This window comes from Neopelma chrysocephalum, unplaced genomic scaffold (genome assembly GCF_003984885.1).
Source record: "Neopelma chrysocephalum unplaced genomic scaffold, ASM398488v2 Primary Assembly neopelma1_96921, whole genome shotgun sequence".
Taxonomy (NCBI): domain Eukaryota; kingdom Metazoa; phylum Chordata; class Aves; order Passeriformes; family Pipridae; genus Neopelma; species Neopelma chrysocephalum.
Window position 1 is genome coordinate 1276665 of NW_020925564.1, and position 19351 is coordinate 1296015.

General features: G+C 36.8%; 1 protein-coding gene across 1 annotated transcript; it reads right to left on the bottom strand.

Moving 5' to 3' along the window:
* Positions 1–8291: 8291 nt before the first annotated feature.
* TYRP1 (tyrosinase related protein 1) lies at positions 8292–19041 on the bottom strand. Its single transcript, XM_027670579.1, has 8 exons — positions 18877–19041; positions 17868–18337; positions 14774–15096; positions 13295–13499; positions 12145–12312; positions 10421–10600; positions 9126–9272; positions 8292–8599 (listed from the first exon to the last, which is right to left on the bottom strand). Exons 2-8 carry the CDS (start codon positions 18244–18246, stop codon positions 8394–8396), a joined length of 1608 nt encoding a protein of 535 aa, XP_027526380.1. The 5' UTR covers positions 18247–18337; positions 18877–19041; the 3' UTR covers positions 8292–8393.
* Between the last annotated feature and the right edge of the window lie 310 nt (positions 19042–19351).

Below are 19351 nucleotides of genomic sequence, written 5' to 3' on the forward strand. Positions count from 1 at the left end.
CAGGATTTTTTGCTATCCTGAAAACAATGCTGTGCTAGAGTGACAGAGTAAGAGCTACTTGAACAGAAAGGCTCATGCAGGAGGAAAAGAAACTACAGCTGTTTAGAGACAGGCAAGTATTTCCACAATGGAATACTCATTACTCCTTTTTTAAACGTAATCTGAAAACTTGATTAAAACAAGAAATACTCATATACATTTTAACTCTCATTTTCCTATATGGCTTCCCATCCCTTAAGCTTTCTTAATTTTTTAATTGTTTTTTTTTTGATTCCTTCATTTTTTCATCTTTTTGCTTGTTTTGTTTTGTTTTCCTTTCACTGGTCAGCAAAGCATTCAATTATCATGCTTTGGATGGAAATTTTCAAGTCCAAACTTTGGATGAAAATGTTTTGCAGAAGTTAAAGTTTCCCTTTAAATAAGTGAAGTTCATCCACATGCATAGGACCTGCTTTCAGTAAGCTGATGCCAGCTATCCCAGGTCCGTTGAAAATATAGTAAACAGATCTCGTGCACAAACATAAATTTCCCCCTGAAGGAACCAGAAGTAATTAGTCTTCCTCTCTCCCCTGTTTATGAAGTTCTTCTCAACTGTCCATGTCTCCATTATTGGCATGACCAGTAACTTGTTGCAGGTTTCCAATCTGCAGGCTGATGACAAGTTTGAGCCACAAACTCTCCCTTTTCCTGTGGTCTGGCCCACTAGGCTCAGTATTGCTGGCCTGCATCTCAGTAAAGGCTGAAGAGAGAAGGCGGAGGAGTCTTTACACACTAACAGGAGATGAATCACTGGTCACCAAGTAGTGGGACCTGGAAAGTGTCTCCAGCCTCCCATGATTCAAGCAAATGTCAGAGCTGAGCCTTCTGCTCCATGGGAAGTAAAACTGTAGAATCATAGAAAATGCAACCCCTGAGGATGATACAGGACGTGACCGTGAGAAATCAATATTCACAGCATTCATTCTAGATATCCACTACTTGTTGATTACCAAAAACAATATTTAAACTTTGCTTTCCATGTCATTATTCTTCATTGTCCATCATTTTGCATCATCTTATCTTCCCTAGCTAACAGGACAGACTTATTTTTCCTGTCACTTCACAAACAGGAGTAAGGGTAAGAGCTATAATTAACATCTATGAACATTTTCTTCTGGATCAGAAATAGTTTTGGGGTAATTTTGAGCAGAAACACCATTTGCTGTCTGTGGGGAAGCTGTAATGTGAAGTATTCTCTTCTCTGATCCCAAATCTCCACATCTAGAAAAGGGACTTTAAAGAGTCATTAAGGTTAATTATAACAAGCCTGAGACTGATGACAGAACATCTGGAAAAGTTACTCAAAAAAAGAATGACAGCTTCTTATTCACTTAAAGTAGTGATGCTTTTTTTACAGGCCTTGCTGCTGCAGCTGCTGACTAGTCTTCAAGACTGCCAAAGACAAATTCAAACAACAAATTTCTAATATCACAATATATCAGCATTTGACAGGCCACTATTTTCTTACCACTTGAGGTGCAGGGATAAAAAAAACACAATATGACAATCACTTCTCTGCCTTAGTTAAAAATAATAAAATTATTGGTTTTTATTAAAATTAATATTGTTATTAATATTATGAAATAATAATGATAGATATATAATAATGTATTAATATAAAAGCAACAACAGCAGCAACAACACTGCTACTACTACTACTACTACTACTACTACTACTACTACTACTGATAATATTTACCTTCGCCAGTGGAGAGCATTTACTTGTTGTTGTGAACCAGTAATTGCAGATATGGGACATTTAGGCATGTCTTGTTTCCATTAAGCATTTGTTTTTAAAATAATGAGCTGCAGCAATTGAAACAATGTCCCAGAGTAAAAGAAACTAAACTTCCCTCAGAACAGGAAGATGAGGGACACAAATTAAGTTATCTCTCCAGAAAACTGTGCTTGGAACTTGAAGTGTCGTTTTAGTTCCGTAGTTTTCTATTCCATGGTAGAGAACAACCCAGCTCGTTCGGCGGAGCGCTCCCTTGTGTCCAGCAGCGCTCCCTGCGCTGTGAGCTCCCTGATAGGGCCCAGGCGCAGCACGGGGGGATTCCTTTGCCTGCGCACTTGAAGCCGTGGTGTAAGTAAAACTCATTTTATGGTCATACTAAATGCAATTCTTAGTAATAGTCAACAAGGGTGATATTTTTCCCCCATATAAATTAAAAAATAAGGCGTATGGATAGTCCCTGTCATTCGAAGTCCAACTGAAACCAGAATCTTAATTTTGATTAATGCCAGGAATAATTTTCAATTACTCAATGTTATTTAATTTTATGTCATTCTTTGTATTTAACTAGGCTGCTCATACTGAGGATTGTTCCTATACATTGATTTTTAGATGTTACTAAAAGATAAAATTCCACTTGGAGGCCTTAGGTGCAGCGATATGGTTTGGAGGGGTCTTTTTAATTTTTTTGTTGTTGTTGTTGTATATTATCTGGTAGTCTCAAGAGAGATATTGTTCTTCCTACAAACTTCAAATTTAATAGCCTGAGTCCATTTTAGCTACAACATAACTTTCAGGTTCTATACAAACACTTTCTTACTCTCCTCTCTTTTCCTTTGAGATTTTTTATTTGGAGAAATTCTCTTCAACACAAGGCCTTTTATCAGTAGTTTTCTCTGAAACTTTTTGAGCTGGAGCAAAATAAAACTTAACACTACTAGTAAACAGACAGGTTGAATGTATAACTTAAAAATCCTCTTAGGCAGTCATCCTATCACCAGTTCAGCCTCAAATTAAGGTTGTTTAATTCTGCAGCATCGCTTCCATTTTCCTTTGCAGATTTCTTTGCTTCAAGCTCTTGTACTGAACAGGGGCACTGAGTTCAGCAAGATACCACCCATATTCTTTGAAGAGCTCTTACTAATTATGAAATCTAAATCCATGCTTGGCTGATTGCCAAAGGTCTTAAAGTCAGTTTCTATGTGCAAGCAAACTTAGCATACTTTAAAATTATGGTTCAGATCTCCTCTTTTTTTCCTCAGCATTTGAGGGATGAAGAGGGAAAGGAGATAACTGGAATTGGCAATGCCTTACCTAAAAATCCTCTGGTCATTAAGGATGGGTTTGGAAGGATGACACAAAGAAATGCACACTGTGCTCTATGTTTAAAAATTTACACAGAAATCAATCCAAGGTTTATTTTAGTTGAAACTGTGTTACTCTGATTCCCTCCAATGAGCAGCAAGAAGAAAATATTAATAATGTGACTTCCCTTTCACTCTACCTTAAAACAGCACCTGCCCGAAACATCTACTAAAGCCATTACTTTTATTCTAAAATGAAGGTTGAATGAGATATCAGGTTAAAATTCTGTTTTGAGAGAGGAGATCTATCCATTTTGTTTCAAATTTACATTTTGAATCTAAACATCTTAGTTTTACTCAGGCTTCCTTACCAGCTTATTCTTTTGGTAGTCAAATATTTAGCCAGTAGGCATGCTTTGGACATTAAAGAGTGTTAAGATGGCAATCAGAATACACTTCAACAAGAAATCTTGTTTTGGTAGTCATTCTCCTTCTATGTCAACATGAGGCCATTATGAATCAGTGTTGCTTTGACCTTCCACACACAGAAGAGGTGAGACTTCTGGTGCTAGAAATGTTTCTCTAAGGTATAAAAATAGTTCAACTTTGTGCCCAGAGCAAATATTTATGAAAGTTATTATTTTACTGCCTACCATTAAGAGGAAGTTAACTGGACAGCCTAATCACCCACCACATTTCACTAAAATCTTTGATCTGCTTTTGAAAATCTTTTCTTTCATGTAGAAATACCAGTTTGTATGGAAATTTTATTTTTTCCCCAGATGCTGCCTTTATTGTAGGCAGCCAACTTACAGAATCTTTTAAACTTCCAGGGTATATAGTACATTTATTGAACAAAATATGCGGTATCTTGGAGCCAACTGCCTGCTGTTTTCACACTAGTATCACATTGGTGTCATAAGGTTTTCTGTTGCAAGCTTGTTCATAATGCTTTTTTATTCCTTACTGGAAAAGTTTACATGTGGGAATGGAATTCTTCTCACTGGAATGTAGGGGAAGACTGTGCTGTTTTCCTGCCTCTCACCTTTCTTCACCTTTCAGGTTCACAAGGTATTCTGCAGGTTATCCTTATCCCTCTGCATGTTCTCTTCCAGTACTGCCCTGGGGGGGGGTGACTGTGCACTCAGTGCATTTTTGTGCATCAACATCTCTCTTGAAAGAACTAAATAAGACTGATTCAATCTTCATAAGTCTGCTACGTAGACTAGTCCTGTAGCCCCAGTTCTTCTTTCAATATTGAATCATCCTCTCTAGCTAACTAGCTCTAGCTAACATTCTTCCCAATCCACAGATCCCATTCCATTTCCTAACTTTTCAGGCTTAAGCACTTATCACAGAATCACAGAATACGCTGTGTTTGAGGGGACCCACAAGGACCATCAAGTCCAGCCCTTAGCCCTGTACAGGACCATTCCCATTGTCACGTCATGTGCCTGAGATGACACTTTATCAAAGCCTTCATCATCAACGTAATTCCTCAATAACATCTTTGGTTTACATCATCAAAGAAAAATATTAAGCTACCTAGCATGACCTATCTTTGATAAACTGTGTCATATTTAATCTCAATTGGATATCTATGGTTTGTTTTGAAGACTTGCACACTATTGAGTCTAAATTAATGGTTGTCATTGCACAGAACATTTTTACTTTCTCTTCCCCATAAAATATCCTTATTCCTAATTATACAATACTTCAGCTGACATGACAAAGTTATTCAGACACTTTACAGATGGACTTACAGTTTTGTAAGTAAATTTTAGGCTCTTGGATGAAAATTATGAACTGTTTTGACATAGAAATATTGTTTAGTTTCTGACTTGTAAGGCAATTTCTGTCTATCATTCCATTAGCCTTTAACTCTTTCTGTACAAGATCGGCACAGTTCTTCATACTGAAAACAGAGATAGACTCTCACTGGCACTAAAAAGTGTATCTGTCTCATGCAAATCTTGACTCTACACTTATTGTATTTTCATTTATACGGTTAAAGAACTTTTTCAATATTTCCTTTCCAAGGTCAAATGCAGCTTTGCAGCCTTCTTTTTGTTTCTAAAATTCCTGATCTTAGTTCCATTCCTCTCTTGAATATTCTCAAAACCTCTATTCATTTAATGTTGTCTGGAGAGAACCTGGATTACTGTTTCGTTGTTTGAATTCACTAGTTACTATATACTAACTTGTTTTTTATATGAGAAATAAATTACAAAAGCCAAACTCAGACCCTGATAGACAGCTAGGAAGGCAAGTTAATGTAAAAAGTATTTAAAATCCCCAGTTGTAGGGGGTGCCTAAGTGGCCTAAATTGTTGTGTTTGTTTTGGTTTTTATTGTGACACAGCCATTGCAATCTAAGTCGAAAGAATATTAGTATGCTATAATAACTATTTGTGAAAACAGGGCCCATCACCAATTAGATCCATGGGTTTTGGTTCCCTTAGCATAATTATCAATACTTAATCAGTAGTCTCCAAATTATACATAAATTTCACAATTCTGATTCGTGTGAGATTTCCTGTCTGACAAAACTTTGAAGATGTGTAATTGTATCTAAATCGGAGACTCCTTTCAGTTTTTCCTTAGTGGTGTCATGGTCATCTGTTCACCATGAATTTAGCTCTATTTTCTCAACATTTCCAGGTATTCTTTACAGCTGTCTTATACAACTCTTATAAGAATAAGACTTCATGAGAAGAACAGGGAGGAAAAGTCATGGGTAAAAGTAACATCAAATGCTTCAGAATTGCTGCACCTAGGACTTCTCAGTTAGTACCTTTTTTCAGCTTTTCACTTCCTCTCTTCTTTTTTGGCAATTTTTCCTACCTGGGTTTGCCTCCATAGAAAAATTTAAAGATTATAGTTATCACACACTCAATTTTCTGGTCTTTATTTATTTTTCCTAATTTTCTCATATGCTGGCCATTTCAGATTTCAAACTTAAACCAGATTTTCCCCATCAGGAAAAAGCACTAGGCAGCTTCAGTGAAAGGCAGGAACTTCTTTTCCACACCCAGACATAGTTAAGAGTACTGCAAATAGTGACCAAAAGAAGAAGGACTTGTGAGATTATTATCAAGAATGGGTCAAGCACACAGTTCTCCACTTTCCTTGCACACAGTTCTCCACTTTCCTTGCCTCTCTGATTCCTGCACTTGCTGTTCCTTTTCTTTTTAACTCTGTAATAAAAATCTGCCTTTCTTCCTTCATTTATGTGTGGCAGCTCTATCTAGCAGGCAGTTCTCCTCAGTCTCTGACCCTCAAGACTTGTGGCCTGCTCAAAACACGAATGTATGCTTTTGCTTTAAGGATTGAACAGTTTTAATGTCTAACAACCTCTTCTCAAAATCTGATTTCATCTTGATATTTTCCTTCTGCTCTCAAGCTTCTGTATGATTCTTCTCATCCACTGAAGTAAAAACACTTTAGAAAAGAATCTTTATTATCTTCATTTTATAAATGAGTCAAATGAGTCACACAGGTAAAAATCTGCTAGCTAAGAACTTTCATCAGGTCAGTAACAGCTAAGTATAAAATTCAGTTCTCCTGACCCCAATCCGAAATATGTTGTATCACCCTGCTTTAATCTGTTGAAATCAGTAAAGTGGATGACTTGATAAGTTGCTGCTCAGTACAAGCAAGAATGGCAGGAAAAGACATCTAAGTTGGAACACAAGCTGCTGCTTGTGTATGTGAAGTACTTATTGGCTAGACTGTAAGTAAAAACAAGAGCACAACATAAAATACCTTTGTCTAATTAGCTTTTGTGCCATGGGTGCCACAAGTGAAATTTTTCTTCCTAACTATCAATTATATTTGTAAATTTTTGTTGCTGTCCGTACCTCATGCCTGGTAAAATAGGTTGAGATGATAACCCATCTACCACTTTCTTAGCCAAGAGTAGTTGTCTTCCTACTTACATCATTCTCAATGTATAAGCTTGTATCTCCTTGCAACTGAGCATGTGGGCCTTGAGCACAGTTGGTAATCACTGAAACCATTGGGGTTAGCACAGCATTTGACCCTACTTCTGCCTAGTAACTTACTGTCTAGGAGGGCTGCCTCAGACTGAAGGAGCTCAGTCCAAGTTACATACCATTTCTATTGAATTTGGTCTCAGACAGAGAGACAAGGGTCTTTTTGATTTTATAGTCTGAGTACATGGTGTGGGATTCATTATTCTGAAAGCGGGAACATCTCTGTATGCCAGCTTAGGCCTGCTAAATTAGATTCAATAAGACATCATAGAAAGACAATCAGATGATTAATTGGTACTCAGTTATGATGAGAGAGAGGACGTGAGGCTTAAAGCCAGATTCCTCAAGCCCTAGCTCAGGAAACAGTTTGTTACACTCCTGTTGGCTTATGTTGAATAAATTCAACAGCAGCTGCTTAAGGCTATTTTTCCAAGTGTGTTCTACAACCTCATGCCTAGGGCCTTCTTTCAAAGCACAAGAGTGGGTTTAAATTCCAACATGAGACAACTGAAACAAAGTCTCTCATTGCTGGGAAAAATGCACTGCCATAGGAAGAGTGGGAGAGAGAAGGGGAATGAGAATGAAAAATGAAAATAAAAATAAAAATAAAGCAAAGGCTAGTGCCAGCTGTCCTTTCAAATGAATGCACTTTCAGGCAGCTATGTCTGAACATAGAGCTGAAGTGTCCAAATACTGGAGTGGCTTCAACTGTGAATCTGTTTTCACAGATCAACATAAAAGCAACGAGTTCAAAACTTATCGAATAAAGTTGATTTCAAATATACTGTTCCCCTCAGAATTCCATTTTAACTCCATGCCTGGCATGCTGGTTATACTGCAACACATTTCTACTCACTTAGCCAGGGTGTCCATTGTATTTTTTAACACGTTTCTAGTCACTTAGGTACAATTAGGCACTTAGGGTGTCTACTTGAATTTTGTATTGAGCTTCTACCCTGTTCTAGACTTGACTTTTCACAAAAGTACCTCATAAAAGAATTCTGGATATAAAGGTTAAGTGAAGTCAGATGGCATTTGTTGTTGTCAAGTCAACTAAATTTTACCAGATTTTACAGAAATATGCATGGCAAAGGCTTGCAGGTGGCCCTTGAAGAATTCTGTTAAAATCAACACAGAATCAGCATTGCAAAGGTGACTTATTGATACCTAAATGTGATTAAAGAGGAAGTGAGACCTGAAGCAAACATATCAAGACAACTGACGGTTTATGCTCTTTATTTTAAAGCAGATGGATAACCACCATTTATGAAATACAGCAAAAATAAACAGTTTCAGTCAGATGCAAAAAAGTGTCATCTTTTCAAACAACAGACTGGCTTGGTGTTGGTACACCATCATAATCATCTGAGTAGTGCTGATACTGGTCAGTAAGAAGAGGCTGATGCAACTCATCCTTATTTTTCTTGACGCGCACAATACATGCAGCAGCAGCAAAGATAATTGCAACAAGAACCAGTGCAGTCACTATTGCTATAGTTATCATCTCTGTGACACGGAGAGCCCGACCTACAGGAAGAAAAATGAAAGAGATAATTATTAAAAGTAAATGTAAACTATATGTATAAACATCATGGGGACAAACCAAAGCTCAGCATCTGTCATTATTCAGTGAGTTGTGGAATGGAATTTGTTTAAATTTTGTTTGATAATACGTGAGGAAATTCAGTCTATCTTGTTCCACCCTAAAGCCAGTTCTGGACTTTTCTTCTTCCCACTGGTTTGTGAGGCATTTGCATTCTCTCTTGTGATTTAATGAAGGACCTTCTGCAAGGTTAAGATCCAAATGAGCACTTCTCCCAGAATTGAAGTGGATAGTGGGAACTTCATGCTGAAACAATCTCTGATCAGTACCTATACTAAATGCCAAAAACCCATTTGGAAAGTTAGGCAGAAAGGAGAAAAAGACCTTTACAAAGACAACAGGTATTGTTTGTGAAATTTGAATAACTTTATTATATGATGCATAAACTAAAAGGGACAAAGACATGATGAGAAAAAAAGGAAGAAAAAGTATCTAGATATTACAGATTACCTGGCCATTCGACTTCATAACTGTATCCCAGGTTTTCTGGTGCAGTAACAAACATTTCGTTATTGGTAACTGGAGGCCAGAAAGGTACCATGTTGTACTGTCGGTTATGTCCAATAGGGGCATTCTCCAGTGGATATGTTGAGATATCTAAATTTTAAATTCAAATCACATTTCTGTAAACAAAATTAAAGTAACTTGCCCTACTTAATTTTTTTTTCCAACTCAGGATTTTGAGTACCTCAGTTTTTTCTTCCTAACCTAAGCTATTTCAGGAGGATTGTTTTTCCAGTGTGATGCATACAGAGCAGAGGGCTCTGCACTGTGCAAAAGAAAGATCACTAATGATATCTCTGTTTTTTTTAATGGAAACCACCAATAAATTCTAAAAATTTCTGCCCATGTTGGGCTTTTAATTTCTTCTCATGTAGTAAAGGAGAAATATGTATACATGGAGGACTGGGAAAGGCTTTTTTCTACATTCTGGTTTTGCCTGGTTGTAACAGTGGTGAACAGCTATCTCATCCAGTTCCAGAAGACAGCTAATGTAGGTTCCAGTGGAATTTTTTTGCAACATTTTGTTAAATCAGAAGAAAGTTGAAGTAAAACAAAACAAACAAACAAACAACCTCCAGCAAAAAAGAACAAAAAAAAAAGAAAATTCACCTTAGTAAGATGATGCAAAACCTTGTGATAGTTCATGCAAGTACCACAAGGGGATACAATTGCTCTCTGAGAGCTATGTGGGAAAATTACATGAGGTAGGTTGTTGTGGAAACTACACAAAGAAGTCTCAGTTGTGCAACAACAGCTGTCTTCTATAGAAGAAGGAAGAGGGGGATGGATTATTCCAAGAGGAATACAGTTGCTGCATTGTGCTGACTGACGCATGGACATAAATGTTATACAGAATTCTCCCCCTAGTACGCTGATACCAGCCTCCTTCCTTCTTTATTTCTTTTTTCTCCTTCCTTCCTTGCAATTCCTTCCTTCCTTGCAATTCCTTCCTTCTGTTCTCCCTTTCCCCATCTCTTTCACTTTCACCCTTATTACTTTTCTGTATTCTTTTTGGAGTTAAAGAAACAAGAGCTGCAACAGTGATCATTCCTTAGAAGTACATGGAGATGGTTATTGAATACTGGTAGTATATCACAGATGTAGTAAAAATGAATCTACATGGCATCTGTTCTTCTTTGACAAGAAGAAACATAAGTATTTCATCCACAAAATAATGGAATGTCCTTCCAGGGTTACAGTGACAACCACCCACCCTGCCTCTGTCCGTGAGAACATCTTACCTGCAGAGTGCCGTCTCAGCCACTCATCAAAAAGAGCATCTGTAAATGTGTGCAGAAGGACAAAAATGGGATCATTTGGTGATAAATGAGTTTGCCCTCCTGTTCCATTCAAAAATAGATGAGCCAAGTTGTGAAGACTTCGAACTGCTGGATCATATTTTCCAGAAGGATCACTGTATCCTGAATATGCAAAAAAAGAGTAACACAAAAAAATTCCTGTGAAGACGTTGCTTGGAATCTGCGCTCCCAGATGAACATTTCCTTTTTTCTCTGAAAGAGTTTCATGTTGTTTTGTTGCCTTGCTTAAAATAAATGGTTAGCTAATTCTTTATTTACTGGCATTTGAGAAATGTCCCTAGCATGCATAATTTTCAGATTAAAATAGCCTTTACAAAAGAATGCTGACAATATGGAGTGCAAGGCTGCTGGGATCTAATGGAAAAATGGATAAAATAAACCACATCATAGCATGAAAATAAAGGTACATATTTAGGTCCTAACATATCTTTCAGCATAACTAAAATAGTTGCACGTGTTTTCTATTTGCTGACTAAAGTGGGTATATTTTCGCATTTATTCTAATGAGCCAGCTGTTAAGTTTCCATACATCATTTCCATGTGTACTGGGAATACATGTCAGAAAGCTTCACATGCTCTGTTTTCACTTTTTCAGTGAAGATAGTGCCTCTGTAACTTTGTTAGTGCCCAAAACGTCATACCTCATGTCAGATGCCAGGATCTGAAACGTCATGAAAAGTCCTCCTGTTTTCAAGCTTTGGCCAGTCTTTCCAGAGAGGGATACATACAGTTAATTGGCTAAAGCCGTATTTAGATACCTAGGTATTGATAGCCCATTTGTCAGACTTGGTAAGCATTCAGAACTTTCAGATATACTTAGAAGGTTGGTGCATTTTCTTGGATTTGTTCTTCAAGAGAAAGAAAAGGGAGCAGATCCTCCGTGTAGTAGGAGTTAACGCTTCTTTAAAAGAGACAGAGTATCTATGGGAGGTCTGGCAGGGGTCTGAACTGTCACTTTGTAATCTCTTCCTGTTACAAAATAGGGATTATTAAAGTACAGAAGAAGTTTCAGGATATCGGCTGAACAGTATAAATCAAATATTTAAGCTAGTTTCTCTGTTGGGGGTATATCTGTTCAGATATCAGTGACTGAAAATTTAATTTTAAATGTGTAAAGCTTATAGAAGAACAGAGTTATATGGTCCAGAGAGTAGGACTAACATATTTAGTAATAAATCCTATACCCAGATCTCAATACCACTGCACTAAATACTAACAAAGCTTAAAATTTATTTTGCTTTCTTTTATTTGTTTTAATTTGGATACAAGAATCACTGCTAGAAGCACATGTTTGCCTCATTTAAAGATGCAGCTGAATCAATCTGCAGGGAAGGACTGTCTACTTCCAGCAACAGCAACCTATTAACTGTGTTTCAAGAACTTGATTTCAGCACATTTCTACTTACTATGCCAGCAACAGATTTTTGAGGCTTTTACACATTTTAAGAGACACAAGCTATATCTATAATGCAATTTAGCCAGAGCTTATTTCCACCTAATACTAATCTAATACTTAACACTAAGAACAATGTGTTCTTAGTGTCCAATAGCCTGTCTCCAAACTCATACTTCCAGTAGGAATAATGGCAAGCCTGTTTCTTGACTTGTTTGGAGTTGTTACAGGTCTTTTTGTTTGCCATGTTTACCTTCTACTGTGTTACGGAAACTGTCTGTTGAATTGGAATAGAAAGGAGGAGTGTCAAATACACCAACTTCCAAACACTGGGCAACATCCTCAGGCTCTGGGAGACGCTGTACCATAGGCCGTGCGACATTTCCAGCAGGATTTCTTCGGATGGGACCACCCTCAGTGCCTGGGGATGGAGAGAAGAGAGAAAACAATACACAGAAAGTATCCTTTGCATGACTGAACCATGGAGAAAAAAATCCCTCACAAATGACTTTACACTGAATGAATGGGTCAGTTCCTTGTGTCAGGCTAAGAATCTTCATGTAGTCCTGTGTTCTGGAACCTTTGCACCAGGATGTAAAAAACATCTAGAGGCCTCTTACTGAAGTTTGTTGTTCTCTAAGTGCTTTGGGGAAATTCCCTTCAGATTTTCAATGTGATTTCCTGATGAGATGGAGGACAAGTTTTGAGGATATCCTGACAGAATAGCTGGGGAAAAGGCTATAGCTGATTATGTGTATGACCAATCCAATATTGTGGGATTTTTCCTATTTTTGTCTCCTGTTTCCATGACAATGCTGAGTTGTGGCTTAAGGGTGATGAATGTACAAGAAACCTACTGGGATTTTTTAAACTATTTTAGTTTGGGCAGGTGTGCTAGACTCCAATATTACTCACATTCAAACATGCTTCACATAGTTAACATGGGGATTTGTTTGATGTTCGCATTTTAGGTGCAGAATGCCATGAGGGTGATAAGTGGAGTATTCAGAAGAACACTTATGCTTCATTTAAGAAATTACACTATCAGATTTAGTTATTTATAGTGCAGGACCTGAATAGATACTCCATAAGAAGGGAAGGGAAGAATTTTGTTCTTCCTCTGCTACAAGTTCCTGATCAAATTTTGAAGTGCTTGGTGTCTTGGTGCAAGACAGATGATGGAACATGTATCATAAGAATATTAAAGACTAAGAATATGAAATATTAATATTATATTCTTTATGTATTTATATTCTTATTTAAATATTGAAAATATTTAAGAATATTTTAAAAAAACACTTTAAGACTTTTTCACTGGGAAAAGCCATTGCATTGTAAAGTACTGTATTTATTTATTATTAAAAGAATTTTCTCTCCAGATTTCTTCTATCATTCATACTTACTGTTACAGATGGTTCCCAAAGTTTCATAGTCTTCTACATTTTCACATAGCACTCTCCACTGAGAGAAGATTGAGTTTTGGCTGATAAGAGTGACATCAAAATTGCTTCTAGCTCCCATCAAGTCATCTGAGCAGATATCACAAGTATTTTGTCCTGTTGCAAAGTTCCAGTAGGGCAGTCCAAAACTGGGGTCCTGTAGCATGTTCTAAACCACATAAATATAGAGTTGTTACATATGTGATGCAGACAGCTCTAATATTTACTGCTAAGAGGATGTTAAAACCAGTTAAATACGTCTTAATAAGAGTCAGAAGATTGCCTCATAGAGGAGAGGAACTCTATGGAAAATTTATGCAAAACTTTTTGGTGGTTTTTCACATTGATGTCTTTTTCAACAGAACAGATGTTTGGACTATTGAACCGTCATGGATCTCCCTCATTCATAAGACAGTACCTCTTCCATGAAACCATACTGTGAATAGTAAGAAACAGAAATTTATGCTGAGACCCCATTTTCCAAATATTTTTAATGGCCTGTGAGAAAGAGCAGTGTTTTTGTAGCACACACAATAACTAAGACAACTGTGGAGTGACTGATGGAAAAGTAAAGAACAGGGGTACTGGCTCTTCAAATTCTTGTGGTTTGGTTCCAGTACAGGTTGGAGTTGAGCAGTTGTGGAGTTAGCAAACCAAATTACTTTAACTAATGATCAAGTCTAGTGACATAAATAGGAGTATATATTAAATCACAAAGAGATAGAACTTCTCAGGACTTTCACGTAGTGAAATGACACCAATGTCAAATACAAGCTTTGGAAGAGAGTATGTGCCTCAATCTAAAGTAAAGCCACTAAAGCTGATGAAAATGCTGAAGTGATTTCAGGCATCTTTTAATCATGACCTTGAAAACCTAATTCTTGTTTTTTTAAGAAGGATGATGGTCCATAAAATGCTATATTTTATTTATGGAGAGGTCTGCATAAGAGAAGGGAAACGAGAATTGCTGATTTATGGAACAGGGTATAACAATTTCTCTAACCAGTTACAAAAATAAAATATGATTCTGAATCCCTAAGCCATCTCTGTTTTCCCTTTCTGTAAAATTTCTGATGATTTGGTCATTTTTATTCAAGAATCATGACCTTTAGATTAAAAATACCACCAGAAATAACTTTGTTGGTCCAATAAAATGTCTTATATAGATGTATATAGAATTTGTATCTATTTTTATGAGAGATTTTTATGTAACTACTCTGATTAAAATATTACTTTTAGAATCTCTATAAAAATGACTGTCTAAAATCTAAATACATTTAATTAAATTCAGTGTACCCAGTGAGTTGCTGAAATTGAAGCAGAATTATTTCAACATGTAGAAGAAGCTGCTATCATTTTTTTACCTGTTGTAATATAGAGAGAAGTTTTTAACTGTACAAAACATAGCATGAACATGTGACACAAAAGTAATATTAACTTCACCTGCATATCTCTTTCAAGCTGCAATAGATGGTACCTATGCCATGTGACAAAAGCTGGTCCCTCATGAGAGAAATCAACTCCTCCAAAACTCTGCTGCCCTGCACCAAGGAAAGTTTTCCTGACAGAATAATAATGAGACCACACAAAGTAGTTATAAATGGAGATATTCTCGAACTGTGGTGTGTTGCCATCTGGTCCAAATATTTCTTCACGTCTTCGTGTGGCAATGACAATGTCAGGGTGGATTGTCACCTTGGCTTGGTGCAAGGCATTCACAAAACGATTCCTTTCTTCTGCGCTTAGATCCAAAAGATTTCTTCTGACTGTGATAATACAGAAGAAGCAAGTTACCAAAATTGCTCAAGTCTGAACTTACAGAACTAATTTATTGTGTTCCTAATATCTCTGTATAAGTCCCTTTTTCTTCAAGAATTCATCTTTTTCTTTTTTTTTTTTTACTGGGGCAATTCACTAAGCATAAATAGCAAAAGTTCTTTATTATGAGAAAGGCTGAAACAAATAAAAATAAAGCCTCAAACCTCGAGATTTTAGTGCTTTTAGAAGTACTGTTACAGATTATCTTTCCATTCTGCAGAGTAATGACAAAGTGCTTTGTGGTACAAACCTTTCAGAACTTCATCAGTTTCCTGTGGTAGTACTCTACAAGAAAAGAATACTATAAAGCAATTTATAATAATCAGAAATTCTGATGTTTGGCAAGATAGTGAAGAAGTGCATCGTTTATGCTTGAACCTTTGTAGGAAAAATGGGATATTCACCAGTGAATTATTGTGAATTTATTACAGTACAATATGTCTCTTTAATGTCATTACATAACATTATTAACAGTAGTCATATATTAGTCCTTTTTACTAATATACTCAAAATAATTTAAAAATATTGTTATCCACATAGAGAAAGTGAAACAAGGAAGTAAACTGACTCTTTAAAATACCAGTATTTCAGCAAGCAGAACAGAGTTCAGACCACCTCAGCCCCTCTTTCATCTGGTCTGAGAAGATTTCGGTTTAAGTTTAGACTAAGATGCAGGTAGAAGTCCTCACAGTTGTTCTTCAACACGTACTTATTTTCATTATAAAAAAATACTGTAAAAATCAATGATTGTCCAAATGAGTGATAGATTATGTTGACACAAGAAGCAACAGGTCTTCAGCATGAATCTACATGAAGAATACAAGTGAATTTTGTTTCACTAGATAAATTTGATTGGGTGGAGGATATTTTGGTTTTTTTGAACTTTAAATAAATACTTTTGTAAAACATGAATTTCATTCAAGACTGTGTATTCTGAAATGCTTTTCTTTTTTTGCACTTTTTTTTGAAGTGATATGCTAGCCCTTATCACTGAAGAATTATTTGGGGGTGTTTTAAGTACTGAACTACAAATATCCATCTAATTTTGATTTATGTATACTTCTTAACCTTTTTCTTTTTCAAAGTATGTGCCTGAACCACAAGAAATAATTGTGACTATTATTAAAATTAGTCATGAATTGAGAAGATTTGAAGGCATCAAACTGCATCTTAAAGCTATTTAAAATGGATATGCTAACAATAATCCAGTAATTATTTTTAAAATCTGAGCAGATAGACCCAGGGCTAAGAATGGTCAAAAGAGGTGACTTCCATGGAGAAACTTAAAGCGTAATAAGAAGCTAATTTACTCTCTTTAAACTCATGTTATTATGCATGATAGATCTGGTTTGCTTGGGGTTTTACTGAGTAGTAAAGGATTTAATAAGAAAGAAAAATGAAAAGTGCTCTTGTATACCCTAGAAAATCAGCTAAATCTGCTTTTTGCCTGTCTCTAGATTTACATTGCTAAATTTGTGCATGTTAACATTTGTTTCTTTGTTATCCTTCAGAGTTATCATCATTGTAATACAGAACAGGCCAGAACACCAGACAGTACAACCCGGCTTGGCTGATCCAAGACACGAGTCATAATTTCTGCTTTCTAACTTGCTTCTTGGAGTTCAAAGGATGAAAAAAAAAAATTCCTAAGATCTTTCCTATACCCACAGGGGTTTTTCTTAAAGAAATCTTGTTGTTAAAATTTTGATTCAGTAAGCGGTGCTTTGTTAGCCATTGTTGGAACATGCACTCATATTCATGGAACATTTTCTATCTGGTGAAAATAATGTCAGTGCTGATATCTATTTCTGCACTGCACATTTGTGCTAGAAACCTCTTGTTTCTCATGTCAACAGAACCCATATCTCATTTGAGGATTTATGGATTTCGCAGGATTTCAATAATACCTTTAAAATTAAAAGTGTGTAAGTTTGAAAATAAAGGCTGAAACCTCGTTCATTCAGATGGTTTTGACTTGAGAATAAGGATCTCTCCCCAAGCCCTCTTGTCTTTTTCTGTTTACCTACAGTATTCAACATTTTTCCTGAAAGGATTGCATATCCATTTCAAAAAATTTTAGACATTTGTTTACTGATATTCAGGACTAAACTGAAACTGAAGAACTCTCAGAAAGGTTCATTTGTTCATCTGAACAGTTCATGGTTGTGACTCAATACCTTTAAAGGTACTGACAGCAACTAAGTAAGTAAAAATTTACAAGGCCATATACATAGTTTAGAAACATATTAAGAAATTTTGAATGAAAAGAGCTGCTGTCACTACTACTTAAAGTAGTCATAAGGTATTAAACATAGCAAGACATGTACTATTCCCGGACATACTCACAAACACATATACATGTCTATAAACATTGCTTTACTTTTAAATAATTCTAAATAATATATTTATTTTCTTAAGTAATTTCAAATAATTCTTTTTTTTTTTTCAGCTTAGATGTTCTATCCTTTAATGGACTTGGTCCTAACCCTGCATTGCCTACAGGTTTCATTTCTTCTTTTTATTGGGTAGTAAATGTAAGTGCTTGATACACAAGCTGTACAGCTCATCTAGCACCTGCCTTAATAGACCCTACAGCAACATAACTTTGCTAAATAAATATAAGAGATTTTTTGTATTTTAAAGAAGAGAAACATGCCAGATACATTTAGAAGCAAGTGCTGACAAGGCAGTTTTTATCTCATATTTCTGATGCTCTTACCTATATTAATCTGTTGGCTACAGGTAGGTCCAGTCCAGCCAGGTCGACACGACCCACAATTGTAGCCAGAGAAGTTACCGTTGCACCGGCAGGTTTGGTTGAAGAAGCGAATGGGCCATTGCTCACGGTCATCTCGCCCATCATGGATGTACTGTGGGCCGTGTGGGCGTGAATCCGCAGTCACCTGTACACACCGGCCCCTTCCCGTGGACACGCCACACCGGTCAGTACCTGGCCCGAACACAGGGAAATAGTCTGGGCAACACATGCCGCTCCTCAGGGACTCAACAGTTGCACACTGACGAGGGAACTGAGCTCCAGCTTGGTCCAACATGCTAAGTGGTAGCAGGGAAAGGAAGAGCAGCGTGGGGATCTGCATGACAGCAGGTCAAGCAGAGCCGGCTCGTTCCAAGAGCTGGCTGTCCACACACGCTGACTTTCCTCTCCTGTGATGGGACACCCAGGTCCCTCTATGGAGAAAGGGAGAAAGAGAGAGAGAAAGAAAGAGAGAAAGAAAGAGAGAAAGAAAGAGAGAGAGAAAGAGAGAGCAGAATGAAAACAAGTGATACAAATCTCTTCCGTAGGCTACCCCTTCCACCCCAGAAAATTCCTTCTAACTCTACACTTCAATACACCATCTGGAAAGGCAAACAACTCTGACCACAGACGTTAATGTTCTTCTCTTCTAACAACCTGCATAAGATATAGTAACTATATAGATCTATATTTGCTCATTGACTTCTAAGTTCTTACGAATTGTTCATTCACAACGCACACCTGCTGGTCAGATTTGCTTCACTACCACAACATGCTAAAACTTGATTAAGGCACCAGTTTTCTGAACCCTTTATTTTCACCCTCCCTCCCCTCCCCCTGGTTCATGCCTTTCTTTTCTGAATTAAACTAGTGCATCTTGTTCTACACTCAGCAGTTCTCCTCTGTATTCTCTTGCTGTTTTCTAATGACAGCTTGATCAAAAGGTGAAGTTACACTGCTGCATGCATTGTACCTGTTCTCTCTTCCTGGTATCCCTCCACTGCTGAGATTCTGTTCTATCTCTGCACGTCCTGTGGCTGTGTCTCACCCAAAATAAGCACGACTAAATTCTCTCCTGGTTCAGTCTGATTGCTAATCCTTCTTCTACCAACACAGTATGGCTTGGCCTCACCCTCCTTCCTCTATTAATCCCCTTTCTACTTCAGTGCATTTCTCTGGACTTTAAGTACTTGAACAGCACATGATTTCTTTCATGCTTATCTCCTTGTGATTTTACAAGTTTTAGCAAAGGTCAGAGACAAATACTTGAATTCAAAACAGAACAAATGCGAAGGTTTGTTTTTGGTTTTTTTTAATTACTTGCAAAGAAAGGCTCACTTGAAAACAGACAAAGAACACTAGGGAAAATCACATTTAACAGACACTTAAAAAAAAATTCCTCAGATGGCATTTTCATGATCAGTCAGAAGTAAGTGACTAAGATATGT